This window comes from Lemur catta, chromosome 12 (genome assembly GCF_020740605.2).
Source record: "Lemur catta isolate mLemCat1 chromosome 12, mLemCat1.pri, whole genome shotgun sequence".
NCBI lineage: Eukaryota > Metazoa > Chordata > Mammalia > Primates > Lemuridae > Lemur > Lemur catta.
Genome location: NC_059139.1, coordinates 57,522,676 through 57,544,482, shown reverse-complemented (window position 1 = coordinate 57,544,482; position 21,807 = coordinate 57,522,676). Strand labels below are relative to the sequence as shown.

The 21,807-nt window shown below is 36.0% G+C and overlaps 1 protein-coding gene across 1 annotated transcript; it reads left to right on the top strand.

The window, feature by feature from the left end:
• Positions 1-1,104: 1,104 nt before the first annotated feature.
• Positions 1,105-20,439, top strand: CCNH (cyclin H). The gene is made up of 9 exons (XM_045566233.1): positions 1,105-1,419; positions 2,734-2,856; positions 4,680-4,753; positions 5,898-6,108; positions 9,994-10,157; positions 13,470-13,540; positions 16,239-16,350; positions 19,579-19,639; positions 20,217-20,439. Exons 1-9 carry the CDS (start codon positions 1,303-1,305, stop codon positions 20,253-20,255), a joined length of 972 nt encoding a protein of 323 aa, XP_045422189.1. The 5' UTR covers positions 1,105-1,302; the 3' UTR covers positions 20,256-20,439.
• Positions 20,440-21,807: the final 1,368 nt, after the last annotated feature.

Here is a 21,807-nt window from a genome sequence, read left to right as displayed (position 1 = left end):
CCTGGGACAGGGACTATGAGATAGTCATTTTTGTGTCCCCATCACCATAGCCACTACCACCTAACTATTAATAGCAGGCCTTGTGGCAAACTCTACCCTCAACTGCACTCAACAAAATGAAACAAAAAGAAATAAATCTCCCTTTCTTAAGCCTCCAAAAACATTTTCATAGAAAGGACAATTAAAACTATCCTGCCACTTCTCTTTATCTCTGTGGGCTTTTCAAGACCTAAACTCTCTGGGTCTCATCATCTTTATCTGATGTTTATTTTTTCATTTTTAGAAAAACTATTTGCTATACGTAAATCTATCTTTCTGACTGGATGTGTGATACACAGGAAAATGTTATGCCTAAGTGGGACAAACTAGTAAAGGCTTTCAGAATCAATGTAAGTTGTGTACCTCAAATGAAATTTTAGAAGTCCTAATAATTAAAAAATTGTAAATTTTGTGTTAATGATAGCTTATTGTCAGGCTCCCTATAGCCATTAATGAAGACGGGAATCTCAAGAAAACCCTAAAACTACAATATATTTGGTTTCAGAGATGGAAACAGAGGAAGAGGTCTGACTAATTGTCATTTGAGGGGTAAGTAAAATAACACAGGGAAAGAACGGACAAGGTCACAAGGGACAGAACAGCAAGGGCCAACACATGTTCACTGCTTCTAGTTTTCCAACCGCGTGCCAATCTCCGTGATTTTTGGCGGTGTTCCAACAACACTCCCTTCTTAAAGGAGCCACGAATACTTCTGCTTTAAGACTTAACGCCTCTCTGATCTGCCTCCAGATGACTGACGGGCCTACTACCCCCTCAAACTCTTTCAAGCCTTTGCACAAATGTCAACTTCTCAGTGAGGCCCTTATTTAAAAACTGACACCTTCCCAAGCGCCTTTCCCACTTCTGATAACCCCATGTAAATTTAGGTCAGCCACCTCCATACTCTGAATTCACGCCTCATTTGGACACCCTTGCCTAACTCTTCCCCTTTAAGATATTGCCTGGGAAAGACGGAGCTTTAGGCCGGGCCCACAGAAAGGAAAGAGCACTCCGCTGGCTCCGCCCACTTGCGTGGCCCGAGCCCGGCCTGGGAACGCCAGAGACGGTCTCCTGCCAGTGCGCGCCGGAAATGCGCCTGCGGACGGGCGCCCCACGTGATCGTGACGTCAGCGCGCCCGCGCCCGCTGGATGCTCTAGGCTTCCGCGGGATGTTGGTCCCGGGCATAGCTGCTTCGTGCTACGGTGTTGTTGCTTTTGGGGTCTTTTTCTGTAGGCTCTCGGGGCCTGGTCTCTGACTCCACGATGTACCACAACAGTAGCCAGAAGCGGCACTGGACTTTCTCTAGTGAGGAGCAGCTGGCACGACTGCGGGCCGACGCCAACCGCAAATTCAAATGCAAAGCGGTGGCAAACGGGAAGGTGAGGTAACTGGCGGCTGCACACTTGCCGCCGTCTCTAAATTCTGAGCAGCTGCGGGAGCTCCTCTGGCTTCCAGCACAGTTTCATTCCCTGCCGCCTCTGCTTCCGCGGCGCAGAGTGCGTTCATCTTTTGAAATAGGGGATCACTTTGCCGGGTTCTGTGGGTACAGAGACAAGCTGCGCCATCCCCGTGGTTGAATGGGAGACAGCTGTAACCGGTCTTCAAGGCGAAGAGGAGATTTTGTAGGATGCCAAGGTAGTTCCGGGCAAGAGCCATTCACTTTTCAAGCGTTGATGTCGGGGAAGCCTTTTCCCAGTAGCTCATGCTGAGAAGACGAGAAAAGAGCGTTCCAGGCAGACAGAGCCACAGGTGCAAAGTGGGAGGTTACAAGGCGGGCACGTGGAATGCTCGTGGTCGTGTGTGGCCGGAGTGCCTGTGCAGGAATGGCTTGAGGGGATAGAAAGGGAACTTGTAAGCAGAAGGAAGGAGGTAGAGATTTATACAGAAAGGATAGGGAACCTTCGGAAGATTTAGAATGGTAAATTAGCAGATTTCCGACCTAGAAAGAGCCCTTTGGCAACGTGTTGGTGAATGGGTTGGGTGTGGGAGGTAGACAAGAGGTTGTTGGCACAAACCAATTGACTGATGATGGTTTGTACTGTGGCCCTCTAGCCAAGCCCTTTTTGTTAGAGTTCCCGTCCTAGTTCAAACTTCCTTACAAGGTCCACCACCCGTTCTCCCACTGGTGTCACTTCAGCAGGTGTTCCATGTCTTCAAATTGTTGCTACTGAGCTACTTTACTTTTAATTCACATGTATTTCATATCACAGATTTTAGCACCTGTATTAGTCTCCTAGGGCTGCATTAAAACAAAATCACAAGCTGTATACCTTAAAATAGCAGAAATTTATTGAGACATTTGCTGTTTTTTACGTCAACTTTTGTGACATAATGATTGACCCAGAAAGGGGTGTTGGAAGCTTTCCAACCATCAGAAATGTCTGTCTCTTTTAAATTTGTCAATAATGACGTCAAACTTCTGAGCAGGTGCATTCACTCTGTCATGATTGTTTATACCTTAATTAGGCAAATGTCCAGCTGACCTGCTGAGAAGTTGTGAAATGAGGATATGGTTTTCATTTGTTAAATATTTTCCTAAAGCTGTTTGTTATAATGATTAGCAAATCTCTAAAGAGAAAACGAGGCATAGTATACTTCCCTTTGGAAACTATAAGCTAAATTTAATCTGGACAGAGAAAAATGTATTATGATTGTTTAATTCACTGAACTTGTGTTGTAATTTTGATTTAAAGGTTCTTCCAAATGATCCAGTCTTCCTTGAGCCTCATGAAGAAATGACCCTCTGCAAATACTATGAGAAAAGATTATTGGAATTCTGTTCTGTGTTTAAACCAGCAATGCCAAGGTCTGTCGTGGTAAGTTATGATAGTGCTGAACTATAATGTCCTGTAGCTGGCTTATGAAATCTGTCCTCTTATAAATTTGTAACTTAATTCACTATCCATTCTACTCTCAAAAATTCACCTTAGTTATATTTGTTCAATTTTTGTCACATTATGTATTTTTCAATAAAGGCCTTAAATAACAAGTTATTATATCATGTCTTAAAAATTATTTCAAGTCTCATTTCGCAGTCAAAAGAATTGAGGTCTGCTGGACATGTTGTAACACCCTCCTTTAATAGAGAAAGAAAAAATTAAATTACTTTTCCCTCCAAGTTCTCAACTACTGAGCAGTAGAACTGGGACTAGAATATAGATGAGTGCTTTTTCAACTCTATGACACACATGTTTGAAATAATAATTCCACAGTTGTAATCATATGCCCCAGCTGAAGTTGATTCCACAAGATTTTTTTAAACTTTGATTAGTAGAAGATGGAGATTGTGTTACAGCTTTTTTAGATGTTTGGCTCTGAGAACCTGTTTGTTTTTTGCTGGGATGGGCAATGGTGAGGAGAAACAAGTAGCTGAGATTAAAAAATTGAAAGATAAAGAAAAAAGCTAGGGTGAGAGGGTGTGTAAAATATTTTTACCTTATTATCTCACAGGTTTATTGTGAAGATCAAGTAAAAGTCTATCTTAAGTGAAAGTCTATGTTGTTTTAAAGTTATACGGAGTGACTACCTTATGACCCAATAGAGAATAACCCTGTAGGATTGTTATCTCCATTTTTATAGTTGAAAAAATTGAAATATATTGAAAATATTGTCTATAATATGTTTTCTTTTTCTTAGTTTACTAGACCTCTATCTGAAAGATAAAAGATTCATAAAGAATTTTAGATATACTGGATATTAGTTAACTGTAAAAGGAGGCAGTAGATTTAAGGAGTCTTATCAGATGAAGAAACTGACCCTTGAATGAATTTATGTATGGAATGTAACTTTATAAAACATGTTTATGATCGGTGGAGAATTTTGATTTTGTTGCCCATAAAGTGTTACAAAACTAAACTTATAAAATATTTAAAAGTAAATACGCTTTTTTCCATCTTGAAAATAGATAAGTGGTTATTTTATTGGTTCTAGCCAAATGATGTATGGTTGAAAGTACAGGTAGGTCTCAGTTGAATTCAGTCCTGTTCCTTATTAAATGTTTCCTCAAATAAGTCAGTTAACCTCATTGATGCTCATTTTCCTTCTCTGTAAAGTAGAGATAGTGATACTTCACCAAGCTGTTGTAAGGATTAAAATAAGAACAATAGTTTTGTGCTTGGCACAGTCTGGCACATGGGATGCATTCAGTAAATGGTATATGCTGCTTCTACAGTTCAGTTTGACAACAATGATCATGGTTATATCACAAATCTGGAGTGGATTTAGAGAGAAGGCTTATTGCCCAACCATGTTATTCTATCAATATTTTTACAAGACTGATTTGTTAATCTGTGAATGTTTGTATTTTTCTCCTTGAATTTTTCTAATTCAAGACATTTTTGATGATCTGAATTCTAAAATACACACACACACACACACACACGTATTGTTTTAAATCTAGTGACCATAGGAAGGATTACCCAGGGTGGCCTGGGGATGAACAACTAAAGGGTGGGAAAGGGGCTTTTGGCTATGACATTTCTATAGTAATTCATTATTTTGATTAAAGAATTAACAAGTGTTAGTATGTTTATGGAGAACATTTTCAAAGAAACTTTTGCATAAATAAGTTCTTTTTCACAAAATTTAACATGGTACATATGTGCAAATAGATCCTGATAACGTATTTTTTAAATCTTAGGGTACAGCTTGTATGTATTTCAAGCGTTTTTATCTTAATAACTCAGTAATGGAATATCACCCCCGGATAATAATGTAAGTATAATAAGTCTACCTAATGTATTGTTTTCATTTAAGAAGACTTTTATACTCTTTGAGCATTTTGGGTTTGAGGGATAAACGAGAGAACTGACTTCCTAATAAAGGGTAACTTAGATTTGCATTCTTTTTTGCCATTCAGAACTTAAGACCTCTATTTACCTATACCTCCTGTAATATTGATGGCATCTGAACTTCACCTTGTCCAAATTGAAATTCTGTTTTTCTCAAACCAGCTTCTTCTCTAATATTTCTTTCTGTTAATAACACCTTTGTTCTTCCCAGTTATTTAGACTGAGAATCATTTGTGGTGACTCTTCTCCCTCCATACCCAGTTAGTTTACAGATCCTATAACTTCATATTCATTTCAGTTGAACAAAGGTCTATTTTGTTTCTGCTATCTGGTAAGCACTCTGCTTATCATTAAAGATAAAGATGAAATTAGTGTGAGACTTATCAAAGAGCTACCTGTAAATCATACTGTCCCTGTTCATTTTCTCTTTTCTTCCAATCCCATTTCTACCAGTCAAGGTTAGGCCCTTGGTTTTAGTTCCAATCTTGATTTTTTTAGTAGCTTTTTTACTCTTACAGCTTCTCACTCTGAAGTTCACAAAATAGCCAGGTGAATTTCATAGATTTGTCCCTGAGGTAATAATCCCCTAATCACATGCCCTAAGAGATGTTCACTGGTGACTTTCCACAATGTTCCTTTAACCTACTTTTGTTCCCACACTCATATGGTACGTCTGTGTGTACTGTTTTATTGTTCACTCTTCCATCTACATCTCACAGTACTGTGTACTCTTCCTCCTCAGTTAATTTGCTTTTCCTTATTTAGGTTGAACTATGTGAAACTGCCATTGAGTCAATGATGGTTGAACGTTGTGGTAATATTAGATGATTCAACCTAATTTTATAGTTTATCTGATATCTCCTAATGGATAAAAGTTTGAACAGGAGCTGTCTTTTTTTAATTTCCTGCAATATCTAGCATAGTCACTTGTGACAATTAGGCAATTTTAGAATATACTCACAGAAAATATTTAGGTATGTCTCAAAGTATTAAATATTAATATTACATTATTAAATATTAATATATGCATGTGCCTCCATCTCCTCCCCCCTATTTTTTCCCTCTAGGCTCACTTGTGTGTTTTTGGCCTGCAAAGTGGATGAATTCAATGTATCCAGTCCTCAATTTGTTGGAAACCTTCGGGAGAGTCCTCTTGGACAGGAGAAGGCACTTGAACAGATTTTGGAATATGAACTACTACTTATACAGCAACTTAATTTCCACCTTATTGTCCATAATCCTTACAGACCATTTGAGGGCTTCCTCATTGATTTAAAGGTAACTTTGTTGGTAGAAAGTTAACTAATAGTATGTTTTCCTTTGCCATTGTTCTTTAACCAAAAGAATCCCAAGTTTTATAACTTGTAATCATCCTAATTGTTACAGCCTGGATGCAACCCTTGAGTCTGGCCTGCATCTGTAGGGCAGTAGTTTCCCACCTTCACTATTGGGTGCCTAAGAGTCACCTGGAGAAACTGTTAACAGAGATTGGATGGGACTTCCAGAGTTTCTGGTTAAGTGATCTGCAAATTCTGGTCCCGGGATCATAATGAACACCATTGAGTGTTTAGAATAACGCTTTTAAAGATTTAAGATAACTCTTAAAACTTTGAGGAATATTATCATGGATCTGGGCCTGATACTTTAAAGAGCCATTAAAAAAGTCTTAATTTTAAATTAGAAGTTTGCTAAGTGACTTCTATTTTTAATGCTTAGTGAACTTGTGTCACTGTGGAGGCATCAAAAATATAAGTAAACATTGACAAAAGTATCTTAATTTGTTTTGGCCCTAAAAGAGAAGTTGGATAGTCTGAGTGTACTGGCAGCTCAATTTGGGTACCTTCTGTGTTCCAAACATTGTGCTTGAGGATGTAACCAGAAATAAGAGTAATCTCAACTTTCATGGACCTTACAATCTATTGGTTTTAGACAAATGTTATATGCCCAGTGTGCTAAATGTTACAGAGGGAGAAATACAAGATTACTTTAGAGGAGATAACAGATTAAGGAGTAAGGAAAACATTTCTGAGACAGTGTCATTAAAAGTGAAATTAGGAGCAAGACCTACCTGGTCAGAGGCTCAGATTTAAGAAATCATGGTGTGCTAAAGAACCTAAACAGAGCCCGGAGAGCAGGGAAAGAGTGCAACAGAGTGCTGCTGCCTGAGTGGAAGGCAGAGTATAGACTCTGGAGACAATGCTAAAGATGTTGAATAAAGCAAAGGGAAGCCAGTGAAAGTTTTAAGTTTACATAGTGGTATGATAAGGTTTTCAGCTTTAAAAACTCCTACTGGCAACCTCATACATCAATCTGCGTTGGATATTTATTGCACATCTGTATGTATCAGGCATAAGGTAGAGAATGGATTAAGGAGTAACAGGGTGCTGTTAGAGAAGTCTAGGCAAAAGATGGTTGTTGGCTTGATTTATATAATGGCAGTACATATAGTGAGAGCTCCTGGGCTTCAGAGGTATAGGTTGAGAATATGCCTTATCCAAAAAGCTTGGGATCAGAAGTGTTTCAGATTTCAGATGGTTTTTTTTTTTATATATTTGTGTTTTTTTAATTTATTTTTAATTATGGGTACATAATCGTGGTATGTATTTATAAGGTTTATGTGATGCTTTGATACAGGCATACAGTGTGAATTAGGGTAATTTGGGTATCCAAATTTATCATTTCTTTGTGTTAGAAACATTCCAATTCCATTCTTTGAGTTATTTTAAAGTATACCCTAACATTGTTGATTGTAGTCACTTTGTTGTGCTATCAAATATTGTTCATTCTATGTAATTATCTTACTATATTTTTGTACCCATTAACTGTCCCCACTTTATTCCCTCCACTACTCTTCCCAGCCTCTTGTAACCATCATTCTGTTCTCTGTCTCCATGAGATCAATTGTTTTTAATATTTAGCTCCCACACATGAATAAAAATATAAGAGATTTGTCTTTCTGCGCTTGGCTTGTTTCACTTAACATAATGTTCTCTAGTTCCATCCAGGTTGTTGTAAATGGCAGGATTTCATTCTTTTTGTGGTTACATAATATTCCATTGTGTATATGTTCTGCATTTTCTTTTTCTATTCATCTGCTGATGGACACTTACGTTGATTCCAAATCTTGCCTATTGTGAATAGTGTAGCAATAAAAATGGGAGTGTAGATCTTTTCTGTATACTGAATTCCCCTCCTTTGGGTATATACTCAGCAGTGGTATTGCTGGATCATATGATAGTTCTATTTTTGGTTTTTTGAGGAACCTCCATACTGTTCTCCATGGTGGTTGTGCTAATTTACATTCCTACCAACAGTGTACAAGGATTCCCCTTTCTCCGTATCCTTGCCAGCATTTGTTATTGCCTGTCTCTTTGATAAAAGCCATTTTAACTGGAGTTAAATGAGATTAGATGGTATCTCATTGTAGTTTTGATTTGCATTTCTCTGATGACTAATGATGGATTTTTAAATGTTTGCATTGTACTTAGTGGTTGAATATCTCAGCAAAATCCAATATGCACCGATGAGAATGTCCTTTAAGTGTCATGTTGGTGCTCAGAAAATTTTGGATTTTGGAGCATTTTGGAGTTTTGCATTCGGGATGCTTAACCTGTAGTAGGTAGATTCAATAGAACCAGGGGTTTTCAATGCATATAGAGAGTGAGGACAGAGGAAGAACCCCCAGGTTACTGGCAGAGGGAGAGTTTTTTTGTTGTTGTGCTTTGTTTTATGAAAGACACTGATATATATTTAAATGCTGATACAGGAAGCTCATAGTAGAGAAAGATTAAAGAGAAAAGTGGAAAATATTCTCTTTGGAGTAAGGTAGAAGGGGTTGGCATGGGATTCGAAGCAAAGTAAGAGAACTGGCCTTACAGGGAATAATAGCTTTTTCTTTTAACAGAGGGACATTGAAATAGGTATAAAATGTTTATAAACAGGTATAAAATGTTTAGTCATTAAAAAATGGGAGAATAAATTTTCTGTGGAAACATTATCATTGCTAGACAGTGTTTAAGAGGCTTGCTGAGGTCAGTGAACGTGAATTTTTAGTAACATTGTAGTAACTCTTGGTTGTATGGTTTTCTCTAGCAATACCCAGATATAGTTGAAACCAAAAGGTTGGTTGGATTTAACTGATATTGGAGTTTTGCCAGAAATGTGTTGGAAGCATATTGGGGCAGGGAAATGAAGACCAGAGGACACTGGCGAGTGGGAGCAAGTATAGGAATAAATGACCAAAGGTTCTGAGGAGGGAGAACGGCTGTGAATTAATTGAGCAACTGTGCTGGGAAAAGGGGTATTTGTGGTTAGAGTGGAGTGTCTGAATGTGTCATATCAGGGGTCAGTCATTTTAGAATGATGACAAGGCCTAGGTGTGACTGCACATTTGATTCAAGATATTTTGTTTCAGAGTGTAGAAAAAGATTTCTTCTTCAGATGTTGAATGTGGATATCTGAAATCAATCTGAGTGTTTAGGATTTAGGGTTCATCTTAAAGCATGGGTACCCATCCTTTTTGGCACCAGGGACTGTTTCATGGAAGACAATTTTCCACAGGGGGTTTGGCGGGGGGAGCTCTGCAGCCCAGTCCCTAACAGGCTACGGACTGGTACTGGTCTGTGGCCCCGAGGATTGAGGACCGCAATCTTAAAGGATATGGAGAATTGTCAGGAAGTATGACGTTTTCCGTATTTCTTGGGAATATTCTAAAAATAATTCTGTAGATATATGGGGAAATCTAGTAGGTTCTAACCAAATGAAGATGCATTTTCATTTACTTCTTCCCAAAAGTAAACTTGTAAGTAGAAAGAATTTCATATAAAAATGAAGTGTGTTCCTAAATGTGGCCTTACATTTGAATCACTTGGATTGCCTCAGAAGCATTTACCTGGGGTTATGTAATTCTTGGGTCTACATTAGATCCAGTGGAATCTCTAAAAGCCTCGCCTCCCTTACTTAACTTCCTCTTGTTGGTCCTCACGTGGGAAAGGACCCAGAGCAAGGATTAACATAAATTGAGAAGGGTGTTAAGTACTGTGCTGGGAACTTGAGATACGTTATCTTAAAGCATATATTTTTTTAGTATGGGTTGTGTATTTTTGAACTGTTGTTACTCCATTAAACCCTTAGAAATGGTAACATTTGAAACTTTCTTTTCAGACTCGCTATCGCATGTTGGAGAATCCAGAGGTTTTGAGGAAAACAGCTGATGATTTTCTTAATAGAATTGCCTTGACGGATGCTTACCTTTTATACACACCTTCCCAAATTGCCCTGACTGCCATTTTATCTAGCGCCTCCAGGGCTGGAATTACTATGGAAAGGTATTAATTAGTGTTTTAACTTAGGCCAGATTCAGTCACTCGGTTTATTTATTTGTAGAGTCTGAGTTTTTGAGTAAGGTTTATTTGTGACTATAGTCCTTAAAATCCCTTGTGGCTGGGAGGGTTGGTGAAAGAAGAAATGAAATCACCTTTTAAGGAAATCTTTAAAAATTAAGTAAAATATTTTTGAGCTAAGAGGATACATTTATTATTATAGTAGAAGTAAAACAGGTGATACTTGAGAGACTGGTACAGCTATCAGTATATGGCAAATTTAGAAGTTTTATGAATGGGTAAGCAACTTTCGTGCGGCCAATATATCTGTTTTATCATTTTTCTCCTGCTATAGGGCATGTGTGACACATGGAATTGAGTAAAGATTTATTGAACAAATAATGTTTTAGAGCAGCAGTCCCCAACCTTTTTGCACCAGGGACCAAGTTTCATGGAAGACAATTAATTTTTCCATGGACTGGTGCTGGGGGTGGGAGGAATGACGAACAATGGAGAGCAGCTGTAAATACAGATGATGCTTCACTGGCTCACCAGCTGCTCACCTCTTGCTGTGCCGACTGATTTCCTAGCAGGCCACAGGCCAGGGACTGGTGCTGGTCCGGGCGCAGGGGCTGGGGACCACACCTTCAGGGGATGTTCAAGTGAATTGTAATTGAACTGTAAATACTAATAACTAATATATAAATGCACACTGAGAACAAAGCTCTGTGACACACACTTTATATGAATTAAATTCACTTCATTCTTAATATCTTATGCACTGATTAAATTACTGTGCCCATAATTGTTATCATATGCATTTATAACTAACTGAAGCACAGCCTAGTGGCAGATTAGACTTTTTTTAGTTTCTACATTGAATTTCTGAATTTATGACCTTTGAAGTTCAGCTTGATTTCATTCCTAGAAATAGCTAAGCAAGAAAGATTGTAAAACTTTCTAAAGTTACACTGTTTTACATGTTTATAATCCCTTCTCCATAATTTCAGAATCCATTGATAAGGTGGCAGAAAATAGGAATAGGTGTGATTTAGTTTTTATTTCACTTAATAGGAATATTTATGTTTTTTTTTGCAGAAGTCTTAATATTCCTGATTACAGAATGCTGCTCCAGACATCACTGGGATGTTTCATATTTCATTATATATATACTAGGTTGCTTTTCTAAGACACAAACAATTGTGAATTTCAAAACGCATCTGCATCCAAGATAAGGGATTGTAGGCTTATATTTTATTTATGATATGCTTCTGTATAAACACAGCTTACCAATTGTACATAAATATATACATTTAATCCCATAGTGACTTATACTTCCATTTGTTTACTAAGAAAACATTGAGCGCTTCTATGTACTACTATGCACTGTACTGTAGGAATATAAGAATAAACAAGATGTAAATCCCTGTCTTAGGAAAGATAGCCATGTAAATAATTGATGTTTATGGAGTTCAGGTGTGGACTTCCATTCTATAAGGGGAAAAAAGGCTTATTTTTCACAATTGAAATAACCAAAAGTTTAATTAATCTGTTGAAGCATCTTCTCTTATGCAATATGTATACAAATTCTCCAGTAGTGAGATTTTAGTTATGTGTAGATAGTGGGAAGAAGCATTCCAATGTCTAGATGTGAGTTTATGTCACCTCCGAAGTTTAGTTAGTTATAATTCCAGACAGGCAAAATTGAAATTGTGGTACCTTTGGCTCTCTGCAAATTAAATAGGCTTTTGTTGCATCCCCAGGTACTGTAGACATTTGGATTTTTTTTTTTTTTTTTTTTTTTTTGTCCTTAAGGGAAATGCTTTCCAATCATTTTTAACTTATAGCTGATTTACAGGCAAACTTTTGGGTTTACATTTATTGCTCATTTCAAAAGGGAAAACTCTTGTGCTGTTGTCATACTCTGGATGATGCCTCAGATTATTACTCATAGGATGTTTTGTTACTTCTGGGTTCTCTTTCTCGTGGATTTAGAACTTTATTTTTCATCTGCTAGTTTGACGCTTTAACTGTTCTTACTTGTCTGTGGACTTAAACGTCAAAAATGTTAAAATTCTAATTCACAGTTGAGATTAACAGTTGCTAACTTAAGCTTTCACAGAAGTACAGTCTGATCAGCTAACTCTTAGAATGAAGTGTATCCCCCTTAGGCTTAAGAAATCAGAAGGAAAGGAAGATTAAATAGAAACAAAGGAAGATGGCAAAAGTGAGTGGAGTCCTAGGGAGAAACGGGGAAAAGAAGAAACTAATTTAGTTATTTTGAATTATTTATAACCAGAAATGCATTGGTTATCAAGGGAGTTATTGATTTCCATATCCAAAATTAATTCCCACAATAGATGACAATGATGTAATATCAAACTTATCAAAGGTTTGTAATAAAATTTAAATAATCTGGATAGTTTAAAAGATAGCAACAAAAATTCTTAAAGCATTGCTTTCTGTTTTTATAACTATTACACCCAAGAGAAAAATTAATATTTTTTTGCATTTATGTTTGAAAAACTACTTATACTTTGGGTATCTGTTGGCTTGGGCTTTTATCAATTGTAAATCAAGTTCAGGCACATAAAACCTCAGAGTAACTAAAAATTTAAATATAAAAACTATTTTCATAATTTTCATGCTGTTAGTGGCTCTGAGAAAAACAGGTAATTGGGTTTTATATCACATTGATGGAAAAGTATTAACACTTTTGATTTGGACTTGATGCAAATAATATATAATAGAGTTATAAAGCATAGGATGATATTGCCATTGGTTTGAATGCCTGTTGCTCCATAGAAATGCAACTACAGGTAAAATGACCTTAATATCAAGGGGAGAAAGTATCATTAGTAGTGCTAAATCCCAGCTCTTCTACTTCCTAGCTTTATGAGTTTGGGCAAGGTACAGGGTAATGACTTGTCCATCCCTGTAACTCAGATTCCTCATCTTTAAAATGAGGGTAGACTTATAGGGTTTCTATATAAAATAATATAAATGGCATAAGTATTGGCTATTTCTACTGATATTTTCATATTATTTTCACTCTGAATGCTTATACATGTATATTACTAAATTTAAGCTAACTTTGGTAAACATCTTTTAATCTAAGTAGTAGTAAGTCCTTAAGACTGTAGGAGTAGTAGCTTGTACTCATGGATTTCAAAGGATTATTATGTAATAATACTTTTAAAACAAATTAATTTTAAAATTTCTGTTGAGGAACATGGAGGAGGGAAAATTTATGATGTCATGTTTCTTAATATGCTGTATGTTTTCAATAGATTAAAACTTTTTTTCTTTCTTTACCAGTTATTTATCAGAGAGTCTGATGCTAAGAGAGAACAGAACTTGCTTGTCACATTTACTAGATATAATGAAAAGTAAGTAAAACAGAACACTTTATAAATATTATCTTGGTATTTAACTTGAGATATAACATAGATTTTTGCTATATTTATTTTCATTGAATTCCTATATTATGGAAGCTTAAAAGATAACATCGGTTTTGGTGTAAATGATCCAAAGTAAAAAATAAAACAGGAGGCTGAGGCAGGAGGATCACTTGAGCCTGGGAGTTTGAGACTGCAGTGAGCTGTGATCATGCCACTGCACTCCAGCCTGGGCGGCAGAGCAAGACCTTGTCTCTTAAAAGAAAAATTTTAGAAAAATAAAAGAAAGATACATTGGTGGAGAACACATAGAAGGTACATGGAAGGAAGTAGTCTTCACATACATAGAATTTATGAGAAGAATGAAAATATAATCAGATTCAGAAAGGGTTTAGAGATTGAAAACAGGATCTTTTTAAAGTATAAACAAATATATGACAGGCACTGAAAAAGATCTAAAGGTACTAACTTAAGCATAATGTTTAAATTTGGAATTTCTATTTTGTAGATAAATCAGTTTTAACGAGTTAATCATATGTCATTTTCTAGTCATTTTGTTAATTGATAGTACATATGCCCTGGGTCTCAATCAGGGGCAATATTTGCAATGTCTGAAGACATTTTTGGCTGCCACAACTTGGATGGTGGTGGCTGCTACCAGCATCTAGTAAGCTGAGGGAAGAGTGCTGCTAAACATCCTACGATAGATAGTACACAGGGCAGCCCCTGTGGTAAGCTGAAAAATGGTTCCCTAAAAGATATCCATGTCTTAATCCCTGGAACCTGTGAGTATGACCTTACATGGCAAAAAGCAAAAAAATGGGGGGCGGGGGGAGGGGTGTTTGCAGGTAAGTTAAGGATCTTGAGATGATGATGTTAATTATCGAGCTGGGGACTAAATGCGATCACAGTAGTCCTTATAATAGAAAGGTAGGGGGAGGCTTGACAAATCAGAGAAAGCAATGTTTGGAAGATGCTGGCCTTGGAAATTGGAGTGATGTGGCTGTAAGCCAAAGGATGCTGGCAGCCACCATAAAAGCCGGAACAGGAATGTAATGCATTCTTTCCTGGAGCCTCCAGAGTGTTGCCCAGTGAAACAAACAGATTTTGGACTCCTGGGCTATAAGAGTAAGAATACATTTCTGTTTTTTTAAGCCACCAAGTTTGTGGTAATTTTAATAGCAGCCTCAGGAAACTAATGCAGCCATTCATAACAAAGAATTATCCAGACCAAAAAGTAATTAGCGTTGGCATTGAGTTCTGTGTTAAGGGTTGAGTAGAATCTCCACTGAACCGATTAGCCAGGACTCTCCATTCTTTATTCTCACCCATGGCACACTTAGTGCTCATGGTTACTAGGCTACTCTTGAGGATTAAAAGTCAGTCATGTTTGTTCTCAAACCTTTTAGGCTAATTGGTCTTATTAATTAGATTTGTGATTTAATTAAATATTGAGTAAACAATAAAAGATTGGTGATCTTAAATGTTTTAAAAGTTACGATGCTTCAGGTTATGTATCATTTGTTGATTATTTGCTTGAAGTGATCTTGAGGGCTTCCCTGTTTGCAAACAATGGATTTGTGATTTATGAATCATAAACTGTAGGTTTGCAGTTATACCACTAGAGGGTTCACTTCCAAAGCTAATTGTGATTTTGCTATAGATATTAGGATCATAGAATTTAGTAGGTAAAAGGAGCCTTAAAGATAGTCCAGTGTACTTTTATTTCAAAAGGGCCTTAAAGATAATCCACTGTACTGATTTCATGGCTTAACAGTTTTATTGCTGGTTTCTTCTCAATAGAAAGTTTATTTTGCTCCACTTAAAATGAAATAAGAATAGCTCTTTATAAAATACTCAGAGCTATAGTGATGTTAAGATATCCATAGTTTTTTGGAACATAGATGTTGTTTGTCCTAAGGGTGTTGAGTCATATGTATTAATTCAATTGAAAATACTGTTTTATTTGCATCACGAAATAAGTCAGTAGTATAGTTACTCATATGGAGCACTTGGCTGGCTAATAATAAGGCCTGGATCTCTCATCATTCCCCTAATAAATCTGAGATTGATATTCCTTGGTTATTATAGTTGAATAACAAGATTAGCTACAGGATGTTTTTGTAATTAGAAAGTTACTGATAACAGTACTTTACTTTTAACCTAGAAAGGACATTTTTGTATAGAGGCTACATTTTATTAAAGTAAAAGATCATTGACACATTTTTACTAAGCATTCTCCCTTTATAACATGTTGATAATGTTTCCTTTGTAAACAAGAAGTATATTCTTGGCCCACTATCTGTAGGATAAAATGTTATGAATGTGGTAGTGGTAAGAAACAAAGCATATTCACTTTTAGGGTTTTTTTAAACAAGCCTCAAAACTAAGCAAGAAGTAACCACGGTATTGTTTGCAGTAAATTAACACTGACTAGGTTATACTTGTGCTTATATTTATCCCGTACATGGTATGGGCTGAACAGTAATTACAGTAGAGACTGTAATTACCTGTAATTACTTGAACTAATATTGGATTTTAATGCAGAGACAAATCCTGATACAAACAATCATGTCATTTCAAGAATGTTGTGTTGTTTCCTGTAACAAAATGAGAAATTATTCCGCTCCATTAGTGTGAGAATGAGGCTTTTTGTTATTCAGTTTAAATCCATTTTATCTCCACATAGGCATGAGAAACTTAGTAAAGAAGTATGAACCACCCAGATCGGAAGAAGTTGCCGTTCTGAAACAGAAGTTAGAGCGATGTCATTCTGCTGAGCTTGCACTTAATGTGATTACGTAAGTCAACATGACAGTGTTATTCAAGAATAGGTACAACTGTTATTCAGTCCAGCTGGTCCTTAAAATAAGTCATTTCATTGGTAAATGTTTGCTCATCTGGGGAAAACTGACCCATTAAATCACATTTTTTTTAATGGAGTGGACATTTCTGGTGGGATTGAACAAATAATGAATAGTTTGGCTTTCATCATACTGTTCTGATCCTGCGGTAACTAATGTGTTCTTTGGCTTGTAGGCCCTCTCCTGTTATTCCTCGTGGGATCTAAGGGATTAGGGTCTTTCTAGGGAACCACTGAACTTTTTTCTGCCCTTTTAATTTTTGATCTATTTGCAGGTGTAGTATCTAGTCTGAAGACCAAGTATACTGTTCCAGACTTAGAGTAGGGAAACTTGGCATATTTTCTTTCATTGACAAACTTTATATTGAAGACAAAATCAGTAGGAACATGTGCTCTTAGATCTCTATTTGCAGCCATAGGAACACCCTTAATGTCTCTTAAATGATTTATAAGTTGAACGTGGAAACCATAAAATTTACATTTTATGCTTTGCAATTTGAAGGATCTACTTTTTTAGGAGTGTAAGCACTTGGGGATTTGAGCAGGTGATAGGAATGTTGAAACTGCTGTTTTCTGTGGAATGCATTCTGATTCTAAAGTTGTAGCTTGTTAAAATTTAACAGGAGTTAGCTGTGATATCTTATAGTTAAGATGCATTTGAGATCTTTTGATTTCTATAATTGGTGAATATATGCTGCTGAATATGTGAGAACCCAGAACAGCATTCCAGGGCCTTCAGATCAGGTATACATAACTCAAATTCCTTAACTATAAAGTTGTAGTAGTGGAATATCCAGGAACTTATGATGTAGGCAAAATATGAGACTATTTGATTATAGTTAATAGTTATAACTGCAAAGCATAGCTTAGCACAGAACTTGAAAGTTGTAGATTTCACTCCTAGATTTCAGTGGTAACTACTATGAATGTTTCAGAGTGGTTACAGAGAAATAAATGTTTATTTTAATGAATAAAAGTATTACAGCAATAATTATGTTCTTTTCACATTAACTTTGAAATGGGAATAGAACAGGGATTGGCAAACTATGGCCCGCCAGCCAAATCTGGACCAACACCTGGTTTTAGAAATACAGTTCTGTTGGAGCATAGCAGACCCATTAATTTACATATTTTCTATGGCTATTTTCATGCTGTAGCAGAAAAGCTGGGTAGTTGTGACAGAAATGGGACTATATGGCCTGCAAGACCTAAAGTATTTACTGTCTGGCTCTTTAAGGAAAAACTATCAATCCCTAGACATTGAACTATTAATCCTGCCATTTTAGCTAGGTAACTGAATGGCCCATAATCCAAAATTCCTAACTGCCAGAATTTATGTTTTACTCCAAGTTGACATCTGTTTCATACTGTGCCAAGTAAATTTTATAAATTTGAGTATTTCTCAAACTGTGAAGGATTTTTTTAAAAAATTCATTAAAGATATACACTTTTGTAAAATACAATAAAAAATGAGTTACTGGAAAATGAAATAAAAAAGACATACAAAAATGTAAGCTCAAATTTTATTCGATCCCACAGTCATAAAATTATTCTCAAATTGCAAAAAAGTTTCTAAACACACAATTCCTATACTTACCTCACTGCAGACTAGAAATAGTTCATGGACCACCACTGGTCCATGGTCCATACTATGAGTAGCACTACTTTAGAACAAAATAGTTTTTTCCTTGATTTTTAAAATTATTTTACCTTTATTTTTCATTACACAAAACTGCATTGTCACTAAGTTAATCAGTACCAGTAAAACCAAAGTTCCCTTTGACCAAAACCCAAATCTCAGTCACGACCTTAGAAGTAACTCACCAGTTGGTATGTACCTTTGTCAGCCTTTTCGCTGCCCATGCACGTGTAAAATAAGTTGTTTTTTCTTTGCATTAATGTTTTTGTACATGTTGTAAACAATATTTATCAATGTTTAAACTTGTGCTAGTCTGGGTGAAAAATAGTTTTACATTGGTATTTTAATTTGCATTTTCTTGGTAACTGAAACATTGGTGTTTCCATGTTTAACAGTCACTTGTATTTTTTTCTGTATAGCTTATTTGTAATCCTTACCTAATTTTCTGGTGTTAATTTTGTGATTTGTAATGCTTTATAGATTCTGTATATAGTCATCCTTGTTATCTGTGTCGGATTTGTTCCAGGGCCTCCTGCTGATACCAAAATCTATGGATGCTCAAGTCCCTGATATAAAATGGCATAGTATTTGCACATAACTTATGCACGTCCTCCCATATATTTATATCATCTCTAGACCTAATATAATGTAAATGTATGTAAATAGTTGTTATACTGTATTGTTTAGGGAATAATGACAAGAAAAAAAGTCTGTATATGCTCATTGCAGACAAAACTTTTTTTTTCTCAAAGATGGTCAATCCACAGTTGATTGAATCCATGGATGCAGAACCCATGGTTATATATCAGGAGAGCAGATTGTACTCATCTTCTTATATATGATGCAGCTAATTTCACTTTTTAATATATAATTTACTTTTGCTTTATGCTTTTACATCTGAATGCCTTTTCTTACCTTAATATTTATTTTGCCTTTTGTTTAGCTGTTAAAACCACTTAGAATTATTTGTGAATGGTATGAGGAAGACATCTTCTAATAATTTTTTTTAGTTATTTTGGTTGTAGCCTATTTTTGAGTATTTCATGTTTTTCCTAGTTATTTGAAATACTTTTTATCACAAATTAAATTCCTAAGTAAACACAGTAATTTTTTCCTAGTATTTTGATCACTGATTTCTTGAAATGTTAATGTCACACTTTTAATTATCATAGCTTTTAATGGTGTGTTTTGATGAAAACTTAGACAAGGTCCCCTAACATCATTTTTCAGATTTTCTTTGCTATTTTTCCCACAGTCTTTCCCAGGTTAGTGTCAGACTTGACAGGTTCCATGAAAAAAATTTTTATTGGGATTTTAATAGAATTGAATCAAATTTAAAGATTGCTTTGAAAAATATTGATTTGAAAAATATTGTCTTCCTATCCATAACTCTGCATCTTTATTTAGCTAGGCCTTGTTTTTCAGTACATATATAATATTTCATATGGCTCTGCAAGTTTATTCTTAGATATTTTTTAGTTTCTGTTGCCAGTACTGAATTGCTTACTGCTGGTTGCTTAATTATAGGAAGAAGAGGAAAGGCTATGAAGATGATGATTATATCTCAAAGAAATCCAAACATGAGGAGGTATGTTTACTCCAAAAGTGAATTTTAAATCAATTATTTTTGTTACACATTTTGGTGTGGCCATATTGTTAAAAGTTATTGTTCCAGAGTATAAGCATTAGAGATAGAGGTGTGGGTTTTTAAAGTCTGCATTTTTTGCATACTTCTTATGTACAGTACATTGTCCATTATTAAAGAAATTTTTCTCACTTCTGCCATAGCCTGTTCTGAAATAATTCTTTAATGAAGAATCTTTCCTATGTTCATAGAAGGCAGCAGGGATACACATACATACTAAATTAGTTTTATTTCGTGGTTCTCCAAGGATTTTTACCTTGACCCTCTTTTTAAAATTATACCTGGCAAATTAGAGACAAAAGCAGAAGGTCACACCTGTTACCTTTATGCCTCATTGGAGTAGTCTGGTAAGATACTGCCAATATTACTAAGTGTGAACTACTACACTTTCCTGGTTTATTTATCTTATGTAATACACGTAGGTAAAAGGAGATAATTTTGCTGAAGGGAGGCAAGGAGGTAAATAATACTGCTTATGCTTCAAGATGTTACCCTTACCACTTTTTTTTTTCCTTCTTAGGAAGAATGGACTGACGATGACCTGGTAGATTCTCTCTAACCATTTGAATTTGACTTGTCAATGCTAACTAATCAAGAGAAGTAGGAAGCATATTGGGCATTTACTTTATTTAAAAAGTATAATGGGAAGACATCAAAATATGTTAAACTTTTCTATGCATTATTTAAATATTTTTCCTTTCATAGTAGCTGTATGTAAAATAAAACATCTTTAAAAGAGCCAGTTTGGATATTCTTGCCCCACCGTGACTCATATCAATCAAATTAGTCTTTCTATAGTATGGTAGCCAAGTTAAAGCTGTAATTTATTTTCCTATATTGTTTAACACATGATAGGCAAAACCTACGCTTTTTGAAAATAGGCACCACAAAAACCAAAACTTAGTTTTAAGGAATGTGTTTTACCCTCTAGAAACCTTTATAAATGGCTTTTTCACATGCCTTCCTGATATACCTAGCTATTTGTGCATTACTACTGAACCGTAGAAGGTACTTCAACTTTTGTGGCACTGAGAGCTAGTCAGTTGGAGGCAGTGAATTATTTGTTTTTCTCAAGTATTTACTTGAAACATTTCCAAGTGGATTTAAAAAACAATGTGGTTTTTGAGTGGATAGATACAAATTTTAAGTTGCTATAGGTAAGTATCAGCAAATTGGAATATTCTGTTTTTGAGGTGGAGTTTTGCTATGTCATACAGGATGATCTCAAACTCCTAGACTCAGGCAATCCTCCTGCCTCGGTATCCTGAGTAGCTGGGCCTATAGGTGCATGCCACTACACCTGGCCATATACTCAGTTTTATAATTTTCCTATTAGGTCACTTTTAATTGAGCCCATATAAATAGATGTTAAGTATGTTCAAGAAGTTTAATTCAAATTGAAATGAGCTGATATAAACATACAAAAGCAGAGGGTGTGACACCCAGTTACTTGAGTGTGAATCACGGCTGCCTCTGTGTGACCTTGGCAAGTTCCTAAACTTTTGCATGCCAGTTTCTCAAATTGAAATTGGAGTAACAATGCTCACTCCTCACAGGATTAATTAGAATAGTGCCTACATATGCTAAGTGTTCAGCAAATGTTAGCTATTAATAGTTGGAACCAAATTGTGGATGTCTGTATATCAAGCCAAGATTTTTCAGGAAAATGGGCTTGAAGGAATACTGAGAAACTCAACTGCCCGGAGTCTAACGACAAATACAGACACCCCCTCAGTCTCAGTGCATCCCAGGCTGTGCTTTCCGTGCAGGTAGGTACCATTTTAATTACATCTTGGTATTTGAGGGCAATACTTAGCATATGCATACTCATCTCTATAGTAATTCTTTACATTTTAAGCTGCGTGTCTAGGGTTTTTTGTTTCCTTCTCATTCTGGAATGAGAGGAATAATATTCATGAAGTGAGATTTTTACAAAAGCGGAGAGTGAAGAAGCCAAAGTTTATAATCCTCCAGTGTAGTCCTGGTTAAGTGGTACTGCTGCTAGGCTTTAGACAGAATTGCACAGTGTTCACAATTTATCTCCTATTTCCCTTTCAGATTACCAAACTTCGGCATCAGAACAAGACTTATGTCTGAAAGTGTTCCCGTCC